The sequence below is a fragment of the Gymnoscopelus braueri genome, assembly GCF_963280865.1.
Source record: "Gymnoscopelus braueri genome assembly, chromosome: 17".
NCBI classification, from domain to species: Eukaryota; Metazoa; Chordata; class Actinopteri; order Myctophiformes; family Myctophidae; genus Gymnoscopelus; species Gymnoscopelus braueri.
In genome coordinates this window covers 3,323,501-3,343,962 of record NC_137617.1, presented here as the reverse complement: position 1 = coordinate 3,343,962, position 20,462 = coordinate 3,323,501, and the positions used below count along the sequence as shown (strand labels likewise).

Below are 20,462 nucleotides of genomic sequence, written 5' to 3'. Positions count from 1 at the left end.
GATTGCCGTAAAACTTTGCATGCACATTCCCACTAGGCCGAGGAAGAAATGCCACACTTTTCCCATTGGCTGTTATTGCGCCACCAGCAGCCGATTTTTGCAAAAAAAAAATGTTGAACGAAATGCCTCAAATCAGACGCTGCTGATTGCCGTGAATGGCACCCTTTTCACATTGGCCTATTTTAGCGCCACCAGGAGGCCACAATAACCTACCTGACCTGGCGGAGACCTGTGCTCCGTGGAGCACTTTTTCTAGTTATTATTATTGAGTCCCATTGAGATTCAATGTTAGTAGCAGCAGTACAAAAAGATGCAACTGACACGACATCGTGTGTGCATGTTTAAAATAATCCTACAAAATAATCTGATAAGATTTTCCTGTAGTGTGTGAGGCAACCAGATTTCCAAATGCTTTAAGATTGTAAAACTCCTGTCTGCATGGGACCAGCTTAAAGCTCACCCACATTTGTTTCCTCTTTCAATTGCTCTTCCTATAAAATCATGGAGAATTTGTTTTTGTCACATTCCTGATCCATTGACCAATATTTATAATTATTTAAAGTAAATATCGGCCATATAATATCTTAACAAGAGCAATACTATATTTAAACGTTTTGCTTATAACCTGAACAGTAATAAGCCTCGCAGTGATTACACAGAGTTGTTTTGGAGTTTATACTTTTTTTAAAATATACTTTTGCGTTGGCCTCCTATTTACTTCAATTAATAAAAAATTGGAATATTGGATCAGAGTTTTTTGGGTTAACTGCCCCTTGATGGTAGGGCTCACTTGGCTGCTTGAATTGATAGGCAAGCTGTGACAACAATCTTCGACCGTATCAGCTGTGTGAGAGGGGCTGTGTGTGCAATTATACATTACAGAGTCTGCTAATGAATATATTTATGGTGAAATGTAATGCAGAAATGAATAGTGATGAGTACAAGGAATGGAAATAACGTGGACACTTTTTTATGGGTCTGTCAAGGATTAAGTGACAGTGATACACCCACAGTGAAGCCTGTCCCGTTAAGCCAGTGCCAGACTATTTGTTGGAGCTGTTAACAACTCATAAACATCTGAACTGTGACCCTGACTACATAAACATCAAGACCCCCAAAAAGTAACTAAAGCTGTCAAATTTAGTGAAGGGTCCTCCTCAAATGGAGTGGAGTGGAAGTATGAAGTAGCATACAATGGAAATACTCAAGTAAAATGACAAGTACAGTATTTCAGTATTTACTTTCCTCACTGAATATCAACATTCCAAATAATGTATCTGATAAACCTGCTGTAATGACCAGATGAAGAAACCCAGCACCCCACCACTCTCTAGGTTGTCCTCAGACCACCACCCTGCCAATTATACTATTTTTATACCATAGCCACTGGCATGTACATAAACCACATAGCCAAGAAGCACTATCAAATATCACGTGAGTGTTGGAAGTATAATTTTACAAGATTATTAATAGATTTGAAATGTTTTTTTTTAAAGGTATGGCTAAATGGATACGATTGCAATGTCAACAGGAATTAAAGGACCTTGAAAGGCAACTCCAACTCCTTTTACTTTCTGCATAGCATGCAATGAGCACCTAATATAAGGCATGCTGAGATGGTTGACACGTACCCATTGCAGAGGAGTTCCATTTAGTGGTGAGTGAGACTTCATCTGTCCTTCATAGTCCTATAAATGTTTTAGAGATGTTAGCTATTCATAGTCGTAAAGTTATTCATTTTTTTAATGACTCCGTACATAGTGCCACATAGCTAAAGACATCGAATAATGAGTGGACAGAATAATTTATGTTATATTGAACAATGTAGATGATTGATTGTGTATTATTGTATAGTAATCTGGTTTAGGCCAGATTGGAATTTACTTTTGTTAATTAATTTGTATTTAGACATTTCAATTATGTTATGATTATTTAAATCATAATTTACAGTGTGTGTGTGTTTTTACCAGATACTTTCTTAATCTCAATCAAGTAGTTATTTGGAAAAGTACTTTAACATCTACTAGTTATTATTAGTAATAAGTAACAATATTTTTACTCAACTACAGTTTGGCTAGTCTTCCCACCTCTTCTATTGAGTCATCAACTCATGTTAATGTCCTCAAAATGATGTGTTTTTTCCACTCTTAGGGGTTGCACTCAAGATTCTACTGCTACTGGTAGTGGGGAAAAGTGAGTGTTCATAATTTTTCTAATAAACCTACAATAAGCTATAACCATAAGAATAGTCCTACAATTATCTGCTCAGATCTCAAGTCAGCAAAGGCATCAACACCATCTATTTGTCTGTCTACAGAAAGCCGCCACCATGAGTACGGACGCAGAGATGGAGCAGTATGGCAAGGCCGCCATTTATCTCCGTAAGCCAGAGAGGGAGAGAATGGAGGCTCAAGCTGCACCCTTTGATGGCAAAACTGCAGCATATGTGGCCGATGTTAAGGAGCTTTACCTCAAGTGTAAAATTTTAAAGAAGGACGGTGGCAACGTCACCGTGGAAACGCTCTTGGATAAGGCGGTAGGTAGAGGTGTATCTAAAATCAAATAGTGGCTCAGTAAAAATCACATTACATTCTGAGGTTGTGCTTTTTTTTTTTAGGAAAGAACTGTAAAGGAGGCTGATGTCTACCCTATGAACCCTCCCAAGTATGACAAAATTGAGGACATGGCCATGATGACCCACCTCAGTGAAGCCACTGTCCTGTATAACCTCAAAGAGCGTTATGCAGCATGGATGATCTATGTAAGGTTTTCTACATACTGAGTCGATAGCGAAGAAAGAAAAATACAGTGTACAAGTTATATCATCAAGTGAAAACCATAGAAAAACAAATGCAAACAAACTCTTCTGAAGTTAACTAGCTCATTAGTTGATGCCACTTGAAACTCGTGACTGTAATCCCAGCTCTAGTGATCCGTTGTGCTAGATATGTGGCATGCTCAGTGCTATGTTGTATGATGTTATTGTTCTCTCTCTTCTCCCCTTCAGACCTACTCTGGCTTGTTTTGTGCAACTGTGAACCCCTACAAGTGGCTCCCAGTGTATGACCAGGAGGTTGTAAATGCCTACAGAGGCAAGAAGCGTATTGAGGCTCCACCCCACATCTACTCTGTCTCTGACAACGCCTATCAGTTCATGCAGATGGGTACGTACTACTCAGGACAATGTCAAAACAATAATATAACTTTAATGGTTTTGTGGTGTATCCATGACTAAAAGCTTGCTTTACATTTTACAGATAAAGAGAACCAGTCTGTCCTGATCACGTAAGTTTCCCATCTACTAGGCTTTAAAAATAGAACATTGTACATCAATTCACTAACTGCATTTCTCTGAATATGTGTATTTATAACCAGTGGAGAATCCGGTGCTGGAAAGACTGTGAACACCAAGCGTGTCATCCAGTACTTTGCAACAGCTAGTTCTGGTGGAGAGAAATCGGCGGCCGATAGCGGTAAAATCAAGGTATATGTACAGGTTTTTAACTTCAACAAATACATGTTTTTGAACATAAAGCATTTGTATGCAATATAGCAATTCAATTTAAAAGAATTCTGACCAAATGTTCAATTGTCTAAAACATTCTAGGGGTCACTGGAGGATCAGATTATTGCAGCCAATCCCTTGCTGGAGTCCTATGGTAATGCCAAGACTGTGAGGAATGACAACTCCTCTCGCTTTGTAAGTATAAATAATTACACTTTATTAGAAAACCTGCAATAATTCCACAGTGTAGATGCAACTAATTGTGCTATATCAAACAGGGTAAATTCATCAGAATCCATTTCGGCACAACGGGTAAACTGGCCAGTGCTGATATTGAGACATGTAAGTATGAAGTTCACAGATCATAAATTATATATGTGTTCATTTGAGGATTACATTTTGAGTTATGTACAACCCATATAGATTATTATTGTTATTATTATAATTATTATTATAATTGAAATTGTTATAATTATAATTATAATTATAAGGGTAATTATAATTATAATTCTTATTATCATTATTATTATTATTATTATTATTATTATTACTATTATCATTATTATTATTATTACTATTATCATTATTATTATTATTATTACTATGAGTTATGTACAACCCATATAGATCTGCTGGAGAAGTCTAGAGTGACCTATCAGCTTCCTGCAGAGAGAGGTTATCACATCTTTTTCCAGATGATGACCAACCACAAACCTGAGATTATTGGTAAGTGGAATTACTGATGATGCAGTGAGAACATAAATTAATGAATAAAAACACATGTTCACCATTTTTTAATCCCTTTTAAGAAATGTGTCTGATCAGCTCCAACCCCTACGACTTCCCGTTGATCAGCATGGGTCAGATCACTGTGGCCAGCATTGATGACAAAGTGGAGCTGGACGCTACTGATGTCAGTGAACATTTTTGTTTCTTTCTAATACTCACTATAGTGTGAACTGCAGTCAATTGCTCTGCAAAATGTATTTTATAAAGCAGTGGTTCTCAAAGTTTTCAGGCCGTGCCCGTGACCCCCCAAACTAATCCTATTTGAACTGGGGACCCCCCCCCATCCTGACAAGCACTTGGAATTGTAGCAGTTGAGGCATTACATTTAGTTTGACTCGGTTCCACAGATAAATATTGTGAAAATAGCCGATCTACATGTTTTTTTTTTACCTCTTTCTTAGGTAATATTCGACAATTTGGCCAATGTTTGACAATTTGAATAGTATAGTTTGTTGATTACTTTTGATGCAGTAATGGTCTTATTTGTTTTATTTCAACTTACTTATTGTATAGGTCTTAAAAGTCCTTAAATTGTCACTTTAGAAATGTGCAGATACCATGTATATACACTTATACTGTATGTTGGTTTGTTAACTGTTGAGTTGTACACAGTTCTAAATTATGTTTGTTAATCTAATGCTTAATCTCAATCTTTTGAATACATCTCTGCTTATTGACATCAGGATGCTATTGACGTCCTGGGCTTCAACGGTGAGGAAAAACAGATGATCTACAAGTTCACCGGTGCAGTGATGCATCATGGTGTCATGAAGTTCAAACAGAAGCAGCGTGAAGAACAGGCAGAACCTGATGGCACGGAGGGTGAGCTAATCTTTATTATTATTATTATTACTATTATTATTATTATTATGTATCATTAACACGGAGGGTTAGCTGCATCTACTAGCTGTATTTACTTACATTCTAAATGGACTAAGCTAAATATATTTTCAATATATTTCCATTATTATTATTGTCTCCACCAGGCCGAAAGGCATGGCGAGAGAGTATGTTTTGCCCCCTGTCCGTCCGTCCTTGTGTGTGTATGTCCGTCCGTCCGTGTGTTCGTCTGTGAACAGCTAATCTCCGGCACCGTTGGCTTGATCGCAGCGAAACTGTGCACACACACTCCCTGGATGCCAATTCAGAACCTCTGCCTCAAATGTTTCACATGGGCCTGTTATAGCGCCACCAGGAGGCCGATTTGTGCAAAACATATATAACATAACGCAAATCGGTACACAGTATCTCTATAGTCATTAAACCAAACGGGTCTTTCAGATTTCTCATAATTATTCCATCCTGATTGGCTAAAAATTGCTTCCAAAGTTTGCAGGAGTGCTCCGTTTTGAACAAAATGCCTCAAATCATGAACACAGCATGCAATTTCCTTGAAATTGTGCACGCATATTTCCACTATGCCGGGGAAGAAATGGCACTTGAAAATGTTCAAATCATCCTCATGGTGGCGCTATAACAGGCCGATTCGTGTTTTTACCTATAACTGCACCGATCTGTGTAAAATTTTGTAAGCGCACTCCCTAGAGGTCAAGGAAAAACCTTTGCCCTGCATTTTCCACATTTGCCTTTTATAGCGCCACCAGGAGGCCGACTTAGGTAAAACAATTTTTTTGCTATTAAGCCTAAATACTTTATGCAAATTTCACGCAAATCGGTACACATGATCTCTATAGTCATGTGATCAAGACGGATGTGTTTGATTTTTCATATTCCATCCTGATTGCCTAAGATTGACATCTAAAGTTTGCAGTAGTGGCTTGTTTTGAACAAAATGCCGCAAATCATGAATGCAGCATCCGATTGCTGTCAAACTTTGCACGCACAATCACACTATATTGAGGAGCAAATGCCACCCTTTTAACATTGGCCTGTTATAGCGCAGGTCTAATTTAGCAAAACATTTTTTTTAACAAAATGCCTCAAATCATGAATGCAGTGTCCGATTGCCGTGCAAGTTTTAAGAAGAAATGGCACCCTTTTCACATTGGCCTATTATAGCGCCACCAGGAGGCCACAATAACCTACCTGACCTGGCGGAGACCTGTAATCCGAGGAGCACTTTTTCTAGTTTTTTTTATATTTTACCGTTTACGGTGGCACGGTGGCGCAGTCGGTAGCGCAGTCGGTTGCGATGTCGCCTCACAGCGAGAAGGTCCTGGGTTCGATTCCCACTGTGGGCGCTGGGGGCATGTTCTCTCCTCCGCGTCATCAGTGCCCATACCCTAGGTGGGTTTGGCGAAAGGGCCTTTCTGTGTGGAGTTTGCATGTTCTCCCTGTGTCCCCTATGGTAAATAAATGTGTTCCACGCGCTACACCCTTCTGGGGAAACTCCACCCAAAAGTCAGGTGATAAGAAGCGGCCTGCTCACTCCTCATGCATTGAAGGAAGCATGAGCTCAGTTCGGGGCTCTCCCCAAGCTGGCAGAGGGAGAGTAGCACCCAGGATTAAAGCTTAGGCAATTGGCACTCGGTAAAAGAAAGGGTTACAAAAATCTGGTATAAAAAACTATATATATATATATATATATATATATATATATATGTATATATATATATTAATGTATATCACACTCTGGATTAAGAGCGTCTGCTAAATGCCTAAATTGTAAATTGTATGAACATTTCAGAGGCTGACAAGATTTGCTACCTGTTGGGCATAAACTCAGCAGAGATGCTTAAGGCGTATTGCTACCCCAGAGTGAAAGTTGGAAACGAGTATGTCACTAAGGGACAGACTGTGCCACAGGTGAGTAAATTACATTATTGCCATGTTCTGATTTCATACACACTTTATATTCTCAACACAGCATACCATTAGAACTCTAATATCTTTTTGAGTTGTGTCCAGACTGTCTTAAATCATCTTCTGTAAAAACACCCGGGACAGACTCTTCTCCCTTCTGGCTCCCAAACTGTGGAACAAACTCCCCATTGCAGACTCACTCCCAATCTTCCGCCTTAATCTGAAGACTCACCTCTTCAGACTCCATAGCCCGTAGCACTTGCCGTAGAACTTGCCCTAGCCTTGATGACCTTGCAGGCTTATGCAAAGGCTAAATGTAATTTCGAAGGCATGTTATGTAGACAGATGCCAGGTTAATCTGTAGACCTGGCATCCAAGTGTGCATCAATGTGCAGATTATAGATTGTTTTAGATTATAATGTTTAGACTGATGATAGGTTATTGGTTTACCTATGATCCTAGATTACTAATGCAATGCATTTGATGCATTACCTCGTGTTTTCCTTGCTTACTGTAAATCACTCTGGATTAAGAGTGTCTGCTAAATGCCTAATTGTAAATTGTGTAATTCACACCCCTACTAATAACGTTCCTATTTCCATAGGTAATGAACTCAGTTGGTGCCTTGGCCAAGTCCCTCTATGAGAAGGAGTTCTTCTGGATGGTTGTTAGGATCAATGAGATGCTGGACACCAAGCAGCAGAGAAACTACTACATTGGTGTGCTGGACATCGCTGGTTTTGAAATCTTTGATGTAAGCATGGACTTGTTTTAAGTGGGAGACTTATTATTTTTGTCACAATTACACAATTACAAGAAATTGGGCTAATGATATTTCCACTCACAGTTCAACACCCTGGAGCAGCTGTGCATCAACTTCACCAATGAGAAACTGCAACAGTTTTTCAACCACACCATGTTTGTTCTGGAGCAAGAAGAGTACAAGAAGGAAGGAATTCCCTGGGATCTCATTGACTTCGGCATGGACTTGGCTGTCTGCATTGAGCTAATTGAGAAGGTATTATTATATTTTATTACACGGCTTGGTTGGATGCTTAATTCTGATTGGTCAATCACTGAATTCAGCTGTGTGTTATTTCTGCGAGAAATAGAAATGCAGTAACCGAAATTTTATTTACATTTATTAATTTATTTATTAAAGGAATTTCCCCACGGTTTTCTCACCTTTTCTATGATGTTATGATATCCTAGAATGAGTGGTACAGTAGAAAAATGTCATAACTCCATCCCGGGTCCGTCACAGCTAAAAACGCGCGCCTATGGGCGCTAAATCGCATATTTGAATAGCTTTTTGTTTTTGTTTTTTTTTGGTGAGATCAGACGTTCATAGTGACAGAATACTATCCAACGTGACTGTCTTGAATTCGCCCCACCGAAATTCTCGCTAGACTTGAGAAATCTTGTTTCACTTTAAGTAGCCATTTAATTAGCGGGATAATTTATGTTGTCTAGAGGACGGGCGGGTGGACGGACGTCACAAATGTAACATGCGGAACAGCGAGGCGTACCATTGCCCCGATCCGCACCAAACTTGGCACCAACACTAGTCAGGGGTCTGCCATCAGAATAGACACAACAGGGACCATATGTGGCACCCAGTGGGCGCCCCCACTGTGTTCCTATTGGCTGAACAGCCATAACTCCATTTCCCAGCTTGCTAAATGCCCCAAACTTGGTAGGTGCTCTTAGACGGTCCAATAAACACAGGCTGTAATTGCTTAAGCCCTGCCCCTCTGTGTTCCTATTGGCTGGGCTTTAAACAGCCATAACTCCAGTTCCCAGCATTCTTAACGCCCCAAACTTGGTAGGTGCTCTTAGGCGGCCAATATGGACAGGCTGTAATTGCTTAAGCCCTACCCCCTCTGTGTTCCTATTGTCTGGGATTTAAACAACAATTATTATTATACTATTATATATTATCATGGACTTGACTGTCTGCATTGAGCTGATTGAGAAGGTATACAATCATTATTATACTATTATATATTATCATGGACTTGGCTGTCTGCATTGAGGTGATTGAGAAGGTATACAATACAAAGGGGGCATGGTGGCGCAGTCGGTAGCGCTGTCGCCTCACATTTAGAAGGTCCTGGGTTCGATTCCCGCAGGGGACGCTGTGGGCGCTGGGGGCGTGTTCTCTCCTCCGCGTCATCAGTGCCCATACCCTAGGTGGGGTTGGCGAAAGGGCCTTTCTGTGTGGAGTTTGCATGTTCTCCCCGTGTCTCCTAGGGTAGGTAACCTCACAAAAACATGCAGTAATCCTGGTCATTATACTGCCTCCCCCTGGCCAGCCGGGGTGCCTGATGGAGGGGAATGGAACTGGTTGGAATAACGTGTTCCTTCCACGCACTACGTCCAACCAGGGAACCTCTCCCCTGTCAGGTGATAAGAAGGTCAGTTGGCTCTCATGCACTGAAGGAGGCATGAGCTCGGCCCTGGCCTCCCTAGGTTGGCAGAGGGAAGGTAGTGCCCAGGATTACATAGACAATTGGCACTGGGTGTAAAAAATAGGGTTACAAAATCGTGGGATAAAAATGTAAGATAAAAAAGAGAAGGTATACAATTAGTATTATACTATTACATATTATCATGGACTTGGCTGTCTGCATTGAGCTGATTGAGAAGTTATACAATTATTATTATATTATTATATATTATCATGGACTTGGCTGTCTGCATTAAGCTCATTGAGAAGGTATACAATTATGTTGTGCGGACATGATGATAATATAGTTTTTGTCATTGGCACTTCGTTTGTGGTGATTTGTCTCTTTTGTCTCCTTTACAAAGCCCTTGGGCATCTTCTCCATCCTTGAAGAGCAGTGCATGTTCCCAAAGTCTTCAGACAAAACCTTCGCCGAAAAGTTGCTTGACCAGCATCTTGGGAAGAACAAGGCCTTTGAGAAGCCCAAGCCGGCCAAAGGCAAGGGTGAGGCCCACTTCTCCCTGGTCCACTACGCTGGAACTGTGGACTACAGCATCACAGGCTGGCTTGAGAAGAACAAGGACCCCCTGAACGACTCTGTCATTGGGCTGTTCCAAAAGTCTACAGTTAAACTGCTGGCTGTGTTCTATCCTCCTCCTGAGCCTGAAGGTATGTTTATTAATATAATAATATGATATAATGTGTTCTATCCTCCTCCTGAGTCTGAAGGTATGTTTATTAATATAATAACATAATGTAATGTGTTCTATCCCCCACCTTAGCCTAATACTATAAACACTCAGAATTTGACAAGAAGGGAGGAATTTTCATTCTGTATATCAAAAAATATATGTCTGTTAACAAATGAAGAAAAGGAGGGATGCGGGAGAAACTGTCCACTCATGATTCTAACCAATATAAACAGATAGCACAAAGAAGGGCGGCAAGAAGAAGGGTGGTTCCATGCAGACTGTGTCTAGTGCTTTCAGGGTAAGAATATTTATTCATTATTATCAACATTATATGCCTGTAAAAAATAGGCATGTCTTTTCATGTTGGAATTAAACAATTTCTGTATCACATGATGTGAGCTTGTAGAGCAGCTATCTTTGAATGGCTGAAGTTTAAAACAGGGCTTAAGTGGTTAATGTATGTTTTAGAAAAATCTAAATCTGTCAAGTAGCTAGAATCTAAACAGTTCCAATAATTCTAGTGGGGGGAAAAGTACAATATTGTCTTACTTTTTACTAATAATAATTGTCTCAATAGGCGAACTTGGGGATGCTGATGACCAATCTGAGGAGCACTCATCCTCACTTTGTGCGTTGCCTGATTCCCAACGAGTCCAAGACTCCAGGTAAACACTGAAAATAAACATTTAAACAAATGATTGTGAGGTGGCCATTGAATGCAACTTTGGCCAGTGTGTAACTATTTTGTCCTAATAATAATGAAGCAACATCTTTACAGGCCTGATGGAGAACTTCCTGGTCATCCACCAGCTGAGGTGTAACGGTGTGCTGGAGGGCATCAGGATTTGTACAAAGGGCTTCCCAAGCAGAATCCCCTATGCTGACTTCAAGCAGAGGTATTCATTCCTTTTTCCAGCAACTTTTAGTTCCACACCTATTAACACAAAATGACCCACTTTTACAAAACAGGTACAAAGTACTGAATGTCAGCGCAAAATGACCATGAACTTTAAAAAAACAGGTACAAAGTACTGAATGCCAGCGCATGTCCCGATGGCGCGTTCATGGACAACAAGAAAGCCTCTGAGAAGCTTCTTGGGTCCATTGACGTACCTCATGATGAGTACAAGTTTGGACACACCAAGGTAAACACACTCCCATTCTGGTTTAACATTATCCAGAGAGGACTAAAAGTAGATTTTACGGTTGTTTAGTTGCTCAATGCTCAGTGTTTGTAACATTGTATTCAGGTGTTCTTCAAAGCTGGTCTGCTGGGTGTCCTTGAGGAGATGCGAGATGAAAAGCTGTTTGCTCTGGTCACCATGACTCAGGCTCTCGGACGAGCTTACCTCATGAGGAAGGAATATGTCAAGATGACGGTCAGGAGGTAATATGAAAACATCAATTCAATATTAAGTACAATTTGTAAGTAAACGTTGTCATTGCTGTTCAATAAAACAAAAGTAAAATGTCAAATCATTATAATAAAAATAGCAAACATTACCGAGGAAGCTTTTGATGACGGTGGTAAGGAAAAACACTCCCCTCAAACAGGAGAAGAAACCTTGAGCAGATACGGGCTCTAGGACGGGTGGCCATCTGCATTTACCTTCCCGGGGGTTAACAACAATAATACCAACAGCAACTAGAATTTTCGCAATTCAGGACAATTGCAAAGTGTGGTTGCGCCGACGCGAGTCGCGGGTCGCTGCCGCCGGGACTCGAGGAATACGCTGGGAGGAATACCGTCGAAGGCTGTGCCAATTACATTGTCACGTCACTCCTGAGATCACTTGCGTTTCATTTTGAGAGGATTGATACCCCCAAAAATCATGTTTTTGCATCAAACGGTTACGTTTTGTGCATTTGTGGCGCCCCCTATGGGTCAAAGTGGAAATGCTTTTGGGGATTTGTTAAGTAAACCACCCTCGACATGTGATTCAAATTTGGGATTGACCGGACTTTCCGTTCGTGATTTTTGGCATTCTTTGTAAAACGGGCCCCTCCCACTAACTTTGGAAGCCAATTACGGACGAACGGTAAGGACTATCAAAATGCTGTTTGGATATATTTATCGCATGGGTCCATAGATCACGTGTACCGATTTGTGTGAGATTTGGACAAAATTTGAAGGATAAGGAGCAAAAGGTGTGTTTTGAAGAAAATTCAAAATGGCGGAAAATCTATCCTGATGCAAATGGGCGTGGCCTATATGGGAAGTTGCGTCTTGACCCAAGGAATCTAGGGGAAAATATTTGTATTTTACGACCTACGGTTAAAGAGTTATAGGCCAAAACGTAAAGGGGGCTTTTATAGCGCCACCATGAGGCCGACTAGTGTAATTTTTTTGGGGATAATTTCGGACTAAATTATAAACCTCCCCTCCAAGCCTTTTAACTCTAGCCCTTACAGTTTCTGAGAAAAAAATACTTGAAATCTAGTTTTTTAATTTTCCCATTTTCCATTAAAGTGGATGGGGAAATGTAATTCACTAATAAATTAATATCAATTAAACTATGCAACCAATCTCTTAGCAAAATACAAGCACACGATTCCCGGTCAAGCCGGTCATTTTGACGTGGTAGGAGATGCGTTTTTTTTCATAGAGTACTATAGTCTGGTTGCAACCACACTAATAATAACGACAACAACAGAAACAACTATGACACAATAATAACAGCTTTAATAACAGCCTGCAGTCTTATTACATGGAAACCCTCGATCTTCAGCTAAATCATGATCCATTGAAACCGCTTTCCACAGAGAGGCCGTTTACACCATCCAGTTCAACGTGCGCTCATTCTGCAATGTGAAAAACTGGCCATGGATGGGGCTGTACTTCAAGATCAAGCCTCTCCTGCAGAGCGCTGAGACTGAGAAGGAGCTGCAGAACATGAAAGAGAACTATGAGAAGATGAAGACTGACCTGGCTGCTGCCCTGGCCACGAAGAAGACACTGGAAGAGAAACTGGTGGCTGTGACGCAGGAGAAGAATAACCTTGCAACGGCAGCGTCATCAGTAAGTTACACTTGTACAGGAAATGTTGATAATATTTCATATTGTTTATCAGCCTATCTTAAATATTTTATCTAATGTATAATGTAGATGTAGACCATGGCAGAGAATGTCTGGTGGTCGAACGGCTGTTGGCATCATTGTATAGCTACATGGCTACCATCACAAAGGCCTGACCCAATTTGTCGTTCTTCTGTGGTGGAAGTTGAATCTGTATATGCCACTGCTCCTCAACCACGCACTACTATAGTATATTCTTTTGGAGGAGGTTGATAGCCTCAAGCTTCTTCCTTGTCCTCACCTCCGCTACCGCCTCCGTACCGTCCAGGCTCTGACAATGATAGAGCCTGCCTTCTTCATCAGCTTGTTAAGTCAGTTAATCTCCCCTGTGTTAATGTAGCCCCCCCCCCAGGAAGCAGCTGCAAAACAAATCTCTTATATCTCAACCAGAACAAATGCTGCAACAATTTCCCTCACTTATCTTTTTCATTGACAACCAGGGAGATGAAGCATTGAATGATGCTGAGGAGAGATGTGAGGGTCTTATTAAAAGTAAGATCCAGTTGGAGGCAAAGGTCAAAGAGACGACTGAGAGACTGGAGGACGAGGAGGAGATCAATGCTGAACTGACTGCCAAGAAGAGGAAGCTGGAAGATGAATGCTCTGAGCTCAAGAAGGACATTGATGACCTGGAGCTCACCCTGGCCAAAGTGGAGAAGGAGAAACACGCCACTGAAAACAAGGTTCAACATTATACATAGCCGTCTTATAAAGTTATAGAACAATAATGATCCATTCATGATTATACACTCAAGCCGTCTTATCAAGTTATAGAACAATAATGATCCATTCATTCATGTTATTCAGGTGAAGAACCTGACTGAGGAGATGGCCTCTCAGGATGAAGGTCTTGCTAAGCTGACCAAGGAAAAGAAGGCCCTCCAAGAGGCACATCAGCAGACTCTTGATGACCTGCAGGCAGAGGAAGACAAAGTCAACACTCTGACCAAGGCCAAGACCAAGCTGGAGCAGCAAGTTGACGATGTGAGTTTATCAAGTCAATTGGATGTTTTGAACGTATACGGTATGTCTATTATTGTACTGAATACTAAGACAAATATATTGTTGTGCAGTTGGAGGGTTCTCTGGAGCAAGAGAAGAAGCTCCGCATGGACCTTGAGAGAGCCAAGAGAAAGCTTGAGGGTGATCTGAAACTGGCCCAGGAATCCATCATGGATCTGGAGAATGACAAGCAGCAGTCTGATGAGAAGATTAAGAAGTAATGTGGACCACAATATGAATAATTGATATTGTTATTTTTATTCATATTATGTATTATTAATATGAAATGCCATGGATAAAAACTACCACTAAAATATGATGTACTGTATTCCACAGGAAGGACTTTGAAGTAAGCCAGCTTCTGAGTAAGATTGAGGATGAGCAATCTTTGGGAGCCCAGCTGCAGAAGAAGATCAAAGAACTCCAGGTATTTATTTTATTCATCTTCTTTAAAATCGTTGATAATAAGTAAGTGTAAATTAGGATTTTAATATGTTCATTAATTTGAAAGGCTCGCATTGAAGAACTGGAGGAGGAGATCGAGGCAGAGCGTGCCGCTCGTGCCAAGGTTGAGAAGCAGAGAGCTGACCTCTCCAGGGAACTTGAGGAGATCAGCGAGAGGCTGGAAGAGGCCGGTGGAGCCACCGCTGCTCAGATCGAGATGAATAAGAAGCGTGAGGCTGAGTTCCAGAAGCTGCGTCGTGACCTCGAAGAGTCCACCCTGCAGCATGAAGCCACTGCTTCTGGTCTCCGTAAGAAACAGGCGGACAGCGTTGCAGAGTTAGGCGAGCAGATCGACAACCTCCAGCGTGTCAAGCAGAAACTGGAGAAGGAGAAGAGTGAATACAAGATGGAGATCGATGACCTGTCCAGCAACATGGAAGCTGTTGCTAAGGCAAAGGTAGAATAGAATGCGTGTGTGTAATTCTTTACAAATACAAGAATTACTAAAACAAGGGAATACATTGTAGGTTACTTCAGTGATTGAATATGTCCAATGTTAATCAACAGGGAAATCTTGAGAAGATGTGCCGCACCCTTGAAGACCAACTCAGTGAAATCAAGGCCAAGAGTGATGAGAATGTTCGCCAGTTAAATGATATTGGAGCTCAGAGAGCAAGACTGTTGACGGAAAATGGTAAATGTTCATCGTAAAGTGTAGTAGCCTACATGGTTTGTCAATAGTACTTGAGCAAATTACATAATTAGAGATAATGCTTTGATCAGCAGTCATCCCAGAAATGTAAGGAATATATATTCAACAAAGATTATTGAAAAGTTTGAAACAAATATTTAAATTTCTAACTAGGTGAGTTTGCTCGTCAACTTGAGGAGAAAGAAGGTCTCGTCTCTCAGCTCACCAGAGGCAAGCAGGCCTTCACCCAACAGATTGAGGAGTTGAAGAGACACGTTGAAGAGGAGGTTAAGGTAAGGAACAGCTTCTTTTTTTTTTACAAATAGTATTTTTGTAATTATATCCAGCTGACATTTCTTTGGCATTTTTCTTTTGACAGGCAAAGAATGCCCTTGCCCATGCTGTGCAATCAGCTCGCCATGACTGCGACCTTCTGAGGGAACAGTTTGAGGAGGAGCAGGAGGCCAAGGCCGAGCTGCAGCGTGGAATGTCCAAGGCCAACGCTGAGGTGTGTCAGTGGAGGAGCAAGTATGAGACTGATGCTGTCCAACGCACTGAGGAGCTGGAGGAAGCTAAGTAAGTGATCAGTGTTTTTACAACATCAGGTACCACTCACTATACAAAATATTGCTCTAAATAATTTGATTCCATTTAAAACTGATCAACAGGAAGAAGCTCGCCCAGCGTCTTCAGGAAGCTGAGGAGCAAATCGAGGCTGTGAATTCCAAGTGCGCCTCTCTGGAGAAAACCAAACAGAGACTCCAGGGTGAAGTGGAAGACCTCATGATTGATGTGGAGAGGGCCAATGGTTTGGCTGCCAACCTTGACAAGAAACAGAGGAACTTTGATAAGGTGCTTTGACATACATTATTTATTTAGAACAAAATCATTCTTGCCTCCTTAAACTGGGGTAAATTACACATTTCGTTACAAATGCTGTGCAGGTCTTGGCAGATTGGAAGCAGAAATATGAAGAGGGCCAGGCCGAGCTGGAGGGAGCCCAGAAAGAGGCTCGTTCACTCAGCACTGAGATGTTTAAAATGAAGAATTCCTATGAGGAGTCTCTGGACCAACTGGAGACCATGAAGCGTGAAAACAAGAACCTGCAACGTGAGTTTTTTTTTATAACAGTAAAATAATAAAATCATTAAATATTCAAGATCAAGCTACAACTTTATTCAAATGCAAATTCAAATACAAAATAGTTGCTGATTGGAAAGTTGCTCATTCATTATTTTCAATCAACTGCAGAGGAGATCTCAGACCTGACTGAACAGATTGGTGAGACTGGAAAGAGCATCCATGAGCTGGAGAAATCCAAGAAACAGACAGAGACAGAGAAGTCAGAGATCCAGACAGCCCTGGAGGAAGCTGAGGTAAAACTTTTACCAATTGACTATATCTTAGAATTCTTTCAATAAGTTTTATATTCAGACAGTGTAGCAGTATATGATCGATGTTACATAAAAATGTCCTACAACCTTTTGATCCTGTATTACATTTTAGGGTACTCTGGAGCACGAGGAGTCCAAGATTCTTCGTGTCCAGCTAGAGCTCAACCAGATCAAGGGTGAGGTTGACAGGAAGCTGGCAGAGAAGGACGAAGAGATGGAGGGGATCAAGAGGAACAGTCAGAGGGTGATTGACTCCATGCAGAGCACTCTGGACTCTGAGGTCAGGAGCAGAAACGATGCCCTGAGAATCAAGAAGAAGATGGAGGGAGACCTGAACGAGATGGAGGTTCAGCTGAGCCATGCCAACCGCCAGGCTGCTGAGGCCCAGAAGCAACTGAGGAACGTCCAGGGACAGCTTAAGGTGCAAAACATATTAGTTAGACACATATTCAAACAATGGAACTGCACTGAACAAGTCACAATCTGATGTTCCTCTTAACTTGACCACCCCAAATGTGATTTATTTTAGGATGCCCAACTGCACCTTGACGATGCTTGCAGAGGCCAAGAAGATATGAAGGAGCAAGCTGCCATGGTGGAGCGTAGGAATGGCCTGATGGTTTCTGAGATCGATGAGCTGAGAGTGGCTCTGGAACAGACAGAGAGAGGCCGCAAAGTGGCTGAACAAGAACTAGTGGATGCTAGTGAACGTGCTGGCCTGTTGCACTCCCAGGTAAGTCAATAGAAAAACTCAACATATTTAACATACAAGTCATGCATACTTGCATTGCTAAACTGAATCTTTATTTTAGAACACAAGCCTTTTGGGCACCAAGAAGAAACTTGAGAGTGACCTGATCCAGGTCCAAGGCGAAGTGGATGACAGTGTTCAAGAAGCAAGGAATGCTGAGGAGAAGGCAAAGAAAGCCATCACTGATGTAAGTTAGGATGACCGCCCCTCATCCATTATACCAGGACAATTAGACATCCTTTTGGCATGCTTAATATAAACGTACAATACAATACAGCTCGCTCATGGCATGCCATGTTGAAAACCGTTGCTCTAGAATAGGCTACAACAGAGAACTAAATGCTAAACTTGTCTTATTCAAACAGCCATGATGAAGATCATAGGGAAAAAAGGAACATCACTATTTTCAGTCTTTATATCAGAAATATTTGCTCAGGGAGACAAAGAACATTCTGAAACCAACATTCTGAGGTGCTGGCTTCTGGCAGATGGTTCAGAATGCTACAGTGCAGGCTGACCCCCCATAAAGATATTTACCTGGTTTGTTTCCTTCTGGTCTTATGACACTAGTATCTGTTTATTACCTTATTATTACCAATAACATTTTAATTAGCTATTTTTCTCACAGTCAACATGTGAATCTTTTATCTATCTATGTACATTATTTGTATATTGTGATTTTTTGTGTGATAAAGCAGCATAATCTTTTCCTTGCGGTACAATGAAGTTTATTTTATCTTGTACAAACATTACTCTCCAGGCTGCTATGATGGCAGAGGAGCTTAAGAAGGAGCAAGACACTAGTTCTCACTTGGAGAGGATGAAGAAGAACCTGGAGGTCACAGTCAAGGACCTGCAGCACCGCCTGGACGAGGCAGAGAACCTGGCTATGAAGGGAGGCAAGAAGCAGCTCCAGAAACTGGAGGGCAGGGTAAGATGTAGTTTACTTCAACACAGCTTATAGTCAATGAAATAAGAAGAAATCATTTCATTGTGCATCATTCCATTGTGAAGGTGCGTGAACTGGAGGGAGAGGTTGAAGGAGCACAGAGAGGCGGAGCAGACGCTATTAAAGGTGTCCGCAAGTACGAGAGGAGAGTGAAGGAGCTGACATATCAGGTACTGTATATCATGTTCATTTAAATAACCATCATGCCACTGACTAAATTAAAATAAATTGCATGAACATACAACTGATGTTATAAATTCACTTTACTTCAGACTGAAGAGGACAAGAAGAATCTTGGCAGGCTTCAGGATCTGGTAGACAAACTGCAGATGAAGGTGAAGGGCTACAAGAGGCAGGCTGAGGAAGCGGTAAGACAAATATACATCTTTAGTTGTGGTTGCCATGGGCATAGTGTTGTTGTCATAGTTTAACTAATGGAATAATTAAAGGTATAATAGGAATCAGTTGTTAATATGACCAACAGCAGAGCATTTTTCAGTTTTTCAAGCGGAATATGTAATCTCTAGCTTGCCATGTTTCTGCAGTATAGCATGCACACGGCGGTACTGCAATGCACTGCACACATGGGCGTTGTGGAAGCTCTGACCTTATACTGTAACATGGGTGCTGAAAGGAAAAGCATGCACATGCTGCAGACGCAGGCAGTGTGTTTCAGGCCTAATGGTAAAAGTCCATTTCCAAAATGGACTACAGAAAGCAATAGACTTTGTTTCCTATTAGCTGCAATTTTTGGCTCGGGGTGCCGAACAAGAACAAGAAAACAGCCATGATTGTGCCATTCCAATGAGAACCTGTCAAGGCTCACTCATAAACATGCTACATGGGCCACTGTATTTGTCACAACCACTCATTACAATTTCCTGAAATTGTCTTGTTTGGACTATAATTGTAAGATGCTCTTTTCAAATATTGAGGCTTTGAACCATCTCTATCATATTGTAGGAGGAAGCAGCCAACACTCACCTGTCCAAGTGCAGAAAGGTTCAGAATGAGCTGGAGGAGGCTGAAGAGCGTGCTGACATCGCTGAAGGCCAGGTCAACAAGATGAGAGCTAAAAGTCGTGACTCCAAGGTAATACATGTTCAATATGAAGGTTCATTATGTTAACTAAGATTCAACTGAAAATGTATGTTGAATATCTAAAATTATATTCTTTACTTTTGTTACAGGGAAAAGAAGCTGCTGAATAAGTTCTCCAATTCAAGTCACCGTACAAAGTCATAAAATATGACCCATTGTATTCAATAAAAGTGCATGGTAACAAAAGTATTTTGTTGTTTCTTGTATTCATTACTTAGTCTTGTCAATACTTTTTATTGTGTGGTTTGAATTCTGGGTCCAACTCACATGTCCACTATACCTTTTTATAAACATAAACAAAAATGAATATGTATATTATCCTCCTACACTAATCCGAGCCGAGACCCATGGAGTGGATAGTCAGCGTTCGCCAGGGTAAAATGGCAGATGCATGCTCCATACAACTCACACACTTTTGCACAAAATATTACTCAATATTATGCCTACAGTATAACACCAAAAGCTTCCCATACCGTTACTGTACTTGCACGATGTACAATTAACATACGCATTATGACCCAATACGTATGTAAATCACTTCCGCAGGTACTGCAATCGCCACAATTTCTGGAGGACAGATCTACAAGCTAACAACGCCTTGCGTGTCGACGCGTTGTTGCCTTGTAGATCTGTCCTTATTTCACAACAGGTTGCCAGTAGCCCCTCCCCGTTTTACCCTACAATCTATGGGGCACAGACCGTATCTTAGTGTAACCAGAAGGAGTCACCAAGTACTCCTTTATACACAGTGTGACTACGCCACTCCCAATTACAGGGTGGGAGACCCGAGGTACAGGTTATTATATCCAGTCAACTTCCCCAAAGGTAAGCGTTCAGTTTAAGTGAACAAATAATG

General features: G+C 41.1%; 1 protein-coding gene across 1 annotated transcript; it reads left to right on the top strand.

The window, feature by feature from the left end:
• Positions 1–2,329: 2,329 nt before the first annotated feature.
• Positions 2,330–19,810, top strand: LOC308103997 (myosin heavy chain, fast skeletal muscle-like; the record flags this gene model as incomplete). Its single annotated transcript, XM_080454239.1, has 39 exons — positions 2,330–2,536; positions 2,618–2,761; positions 3,008–3,164; positions 3,258–3,285; positions 3,376–3,484; positions 3,608–3,700; positions 3,784–3,847; positions 4,133–4,231; positions 4,315–4,418; positions 4,978–5,116; positions 6,942–7,060; positions 7,662–7,811; positions 7,905–8,075; positions 9,872–10,175; positions 10,432–10,496; positions 10,776–10,863; positions 10,977–11,094; positions 11,220–11,343; positions 11,449–11,585; positions 12,962–13,217; positions 13,715–13,957; positions 14,082–14,258; positions 14,348–14,493; positions 14,613–14,703; positions 14,788–15,177; positions 15,288–15,414; positions 15,586–15,704; positions 15,791–15,987; positions 16,080–16,263; positions 16,356–16,521; positions 16,663–16,787; positions 16,918–17,226; positions 17,335–17,538; positions 17,618–17,743; positions 18,317–18,487; positions 18,571–18,675; positions 18,778–18,873; positions 19,469–19,597; positions 19,696–19,810. The coding sequence occupies 39 exons, from the start codon at positions 2,330–2,332 to the stop codon at positions 19,714–19,716; spliced, it is 5,802 nt and encodes a 1,933-aa protein (XP_080310365.1). The 3' UTR covers positions 19,717–19,810.
• Positions 19,811–20,462: the final 652 nt, after the last annotated feature.